The 4,646-nt window shown below is 39.3% G+C and overlaps 1 protein-coding gene across 1 annotated transcript; it reads left to right on the plus strand.

The window, feature by feature from the left end:
• The first annotated feature begins 1,614 nt into the window (after window positions 1–1,614).
• On the plus strand, window positions 1,615–3,223 carry LOC309544634 (uncharacterized protein). Its single transcript, XM_082243540.1, has one exon. It carries the CDS (start codon window positions 1,724–1,726, stop codon window positions 3,020–3,022), a length of 1,299 nt encoding a protein of 432 aa, XP_082099666.1. The 5' UTR covers window positions 1,615–1,723; the 3' UTR covers window positions 3,023–3,223.
• Window positions 3,224–4,646: the final 1,423 nt, after the last annotated feature.

Consider the following 4,646-nt stretch of genomic DNA (forward strand, 5'->3'; position numbering starts at 1 on the left):
CCACTGATAAGCCAGTACATCAGCTTAGCAGGGAGGACCCAGGCAGCCTCGCAGACAAAATGCACCCCCGCTCATTCCACTCCTACTAGCTTAGATGGTGTTATATACTACATGCAATTCCAGGGCCCCTTTCTGATTATGGGATGGTGGAGGCGGAGCAGTTGAGGGACTTTTTTTTTTCAATTTTGGGCACATGCGCATTCCCGCACCTGCTCCACATGTTGCTGGGTGCTGTGCTAAAGTACCGGATGCCTGCCACTGTGGCTGCCCATTGCCTACCCTGGCGGAGTGATCGTCCTTTGCTCAGGTCCCCACTCAGCAGCCGAGATCAAGAGGCTTATGTGAGGCGGGTGGCAGCAGCAGTGGCAAGGAGAGACAGCTTACAGTGAGCAGAGGGAGCCACACTATATCGTGGATAGAGCACATATAAGCTGCAGGTTTAGTACATTTCCTAAGTAAATTATTAACTTTTTTTTCCCCACAGGTTTTTTATTTTTAATTGTACTGCGGCATGGAGAAGGGGCCCTAAGTAAATAAGCATACTTTGCTTTGTAATATAAAAGACCCACCTAAATTAGTTTTGCTAATTTTAGCTAAAATTGCAGAATGTATTGAAGCCACCGCATCATGTGCCAGTAAAGCAGCTAGCATTTTCAAAAGCAATGGTCAGCAATGGCTGATTACAAATTTTTATAATCACTGTATTTCTTTAAGAGACCCTGTCATGTAACAAAATACCCGTGTGATAAGGTTCTGATGGCAGTAACAGTTTTCCAAACGTAAAAGAGCAATGCATGTTGTGAGCCTATATATCTCCATCTTCTGCTAGTTATACTGACTTTGCTGTATGCTTTGTACACAGATCAGCAATCTGGCTATTTCGTCTCACTGCAAAGCAAGGAGAAAAACCAGACTGTTCTGTTTAGTAAAAGCAGCACATATTACATATAAGGCAGGGTATGGGGCGGAGTTGAGGGTGGGGCTAAAGGGGGCCCCGTCAGGTAGGCTGTACGGGGCCCCATGATTTCTATCAGCGGCCCTGTGAAAATGTCTCCTGCTCCCTGAACCACTCTTTCACAAATTGAGCCCAATAAATCCTGGTATTATCATCTTGGAATATGCCCGTGCCATCAGGGAAGAAAAAATCCATTGATGGAATAACCTGGTCATTCAGTATATTCAGGTAGTCAGCTGACTTCATTCTTTTGGCACATGCAGTAACTATCCAATAGGATAGTTAATGCATGCTTAGTTTAGTTAGTTGCTTAGTTAATTCCAGGTGGTGACTTTTTTTTTTTTTTTTTGGCCAGTCGTATATTGTACTATACTTTTTATATGCTTTTAAACTAGAACACTTCAAATGAACATGCTAGTTCTAAATACTAAAGCATGAATACAATACCATGCAACTTCAAAAAACGTTATCGATTTGTATCTCCTGTATTTTTTTGCTTGAAAGCTTTTGTGTATGTATGTGTTAATGGATGCATTTATATGTTGCTCATGTGTTTATCCATGGTATAGAACCATTAACTGTTTTTTTTTTTTTTTTTTTGTTATGTTTATTTAACCAGGGCATTCACAAGTCTTCAGGTGAATCTCTTTAATAATGGCATGCATTGCAAGTTTGTGCTACTTTGTTACTGCTTACCATCTGGTATGCTGATATATTTTTCCAAGAAAGAGACAAAAAGTACCTGGATAATATTAAGATTAAAGGTATATGAGTATGTTGAGAAATCACTCAAACACGAATCTTGATGATGCCCCACATACTTTACGCTCAGATCTATGCAGTCAAGGAATTTCAATACTAAGACCGTCACACCATTCTTTGTCTCGTATATCCAATGCCTTGGAAATTAGCCAGTCACCTACCAGAGCCCTCAATTATGAGCCACACAAGAGCCAGTGCTCTGCGTCAGACACACAGACACCTTGTGCAAATGAAAGTTCATTCTGCAAGCCTGTTCCTTCGGCGCTCCCTAGCATTCTCTGTACCAGCAATCAGGAGAAAATTCAGCAATCTTCTGATCATTTGTTCTCAACAAGCAAGAGAAATGAGGAGGAAGTCTCAGAAGTCAAGAACACTGATGATGGACAAAGTTATTTGTATAGTTCGCAAACATTATCTGATCCACAGAATTCAAACCTTCCAGAACGAATTCATGAATTATCTCTTGGAGTAACTATTCATAAAAGCAACCCTTTTTCTGAGCAAGAATCGGATTTATCGAACATATTTTCAAGTCCTGATGTGCCTCCATCTCCTTCTTTTAATTCTTCCTCTTCTGTTAATTCTTCAGACCAGTTTTTCAGTTTTGTCATTTTTCATGCCCCTGAAGACCAGGAGATAGCTAGCAGGGTTTGTAATGTTTTAGAACACCATGGGGTTGGGAAAGGTACAACTTTTGGTGAGGAGTTTGAGACTCCAGGAGTTAATCCTTTAATGTGTCTTGAAAATGCAGTGGAAAACAGTGCGTATATTGTACTTTTGCTCACTAATACTTTTTTGAAAGCCACATGGGGTGGCTTTCAAAGTGCTACGGCAATGATGAATTCTATAGAAAATATTTACAAATTGGGGAGTGTCATTCCTTTTTATCCTAAATTAAATAAACCACAAGGTAAGATTCCATTGTGGATAAAAAACGTGGTTCCCTTGGATGAAAGTTCTCCTATCTTTGAAACTAAAGTGCGTAACACATTCAAGCAGGAAGTAATTAGAAACCAGAATAAACTGTGGGAAAGAAAAGTGAGAAGAACTACATCAGATTGTCAACAACCACACAATATTTCCCTACAATGGTCGACGAGTGATGCCACTGCTGTGTCTCCACAACAAACCCAACCTCAACTTGCTGTATTTCAAGGACAGACTCCAGTTATTCAGATCAGCCATGCAGGGAATGTGCAGATAGGGAACCAAAACAACATGAATATCCAGTTTACACCAAATGAGCCACAAATGGATTGGGACACAAACATTTATCACAATGCTGAGAATGAAACTCCAAATTAAAAAAGAGGAAGTATCTGAAAGTAATAAACATACAAAAACTGTGTAATTATTTTTTAAATGATTTTATTTGTTCTAGTCTTGGATGAAAAGGGTATTGATTGTAAAATCTTAGTTCACTTTAGGAAAGTCTTTCCAGTCGTCTTGTACTTTTTACAACATACCTAAAATGATCAGCCTCAGTAGCACAGGAATTAAAGCACAATTCAATACATGACTTTGTTTGATTTTTAGATAGTGTTGGGATGGGTTGAAATTCCTGGTGAATTATTTCTTTTTTTAACCGATTTGGAAAATTTCACATTCTCCCTGTGACACCAGGGCAACATTTGGTACTATGGGGTTTATTTACTAAGGCTGGCCATACACTATACAATTTTCTTATTCAATTTCCTTTAGATTTACCTTAAACTATGTAGTGCAAGGGCCTGCCTGACTGCATACAAATTGAAAGTGTTTAGGTTTGACCCTATATTACATGGTTTTGGTAAATCTAAAGGAAAGTTGAACAAGAAAATTGTATAGTGTATGGCCAGCCTAAAGCTAGAGAGGGCAAAAATAGTCACAATTCTGCAGAGAAACCACTCAGCTTCTAACCTCAGCTTGTTTAATTAAGCTTTAGCAATAAAACCTGAAAAACTGATTGGGTTCTCTGCAGAATTGTGACTTATGTTGCCCTCTCTAGCTTTAGTAAATAAACCCTTATGTGTCACTACAATAGGAAGACACCGACAATAACATAAATTTCACACATGCTATAATTTTTGTGGGCGTTTTTCTCTCATTGAGAACCACAAGTCCTGCCACGGTGGCAAATGGGACTTGAAATTCATATTTCAAAACTGACAGCTTTTGTCAGGCAGGAGAGACCGCTTACGCTGTCAGAAGGGGTGATGGTTTTGGGGATGTGGGGGTCCACTTGCAATTATGTTACAATCTAAATATGGAAGTAACTGACATGATCTAAAAGGTGAAGTTAGCCCAAAAATAAAGATGAAATAAAGGAAAAAAGTAAAAAAAAAAATTAAACTAATATAACCACTACATCTACTGAATTAGTAAACTGAAGTACATTACATTTTTGGTTTTTGGGATTGAATACCACTTTAAAGATTGTGGAGGAAAAGTGTGTGAGTATTGTTTTTTTTCAATCAAATCTTGGTTTTATTTTCATAAATACGAGAGAAAAAAAAAAAAAGCATGGTAGGTATAAGGCAACATATTTATGCTTATCCAAAGAAGGCTTCCAAAGACATACAGTCAAAATAAGGGCTTTTGCTACAAACATATAATGGACAAAATTACACAGTAATGCCTCGTACACACGTACCGATCGTCGGCCGACCGATCGGCCGTCTTTTGTCCAGGGCTGTCCTGTCCGCTGAAAAGTGCAAAAGACTGCACAAGAATTTTGTCCGCCGACTGCAGAAGTGATGTCATGTGATGGTTAACTTTCCCTGTGTTTTTTCTTCTCTGAGCATGCCCAGTCTTGCAAATCTGCTGATTGTCGGCCGAATTCTGTACTGACTGGCGAACAATCGGCCGTTCTGGTGTTGGCCAACAAAAATTTTAATGCCTGCACGACAGATTCTTTTCGGCCGAAAGTGCGCTGTCGGCTGTCGGAAGC

This window comes from Pelophylax lessonae, assembly GCF_965119305.1.
Source record: "Pelophylax lessonae genome assembly, chromosome: 1".
Taxonomy (NCBI): domain Eukaryota; kingdom Metazoa; phylum Chordata; class Amphibia; order Anura; family Ranidae; genus Pelophylax; species Pelophylax lessonae.

Bases quoted from the DNA above. Each gene is read 5' to 3' on its own strand.
- LOC309544634 (XM_082243540.1), top strand. From the start codon at position 1,724: ATGAGTATGTTGAGAAATCACTCAAACACGAATCTTGATGATGCCCCA.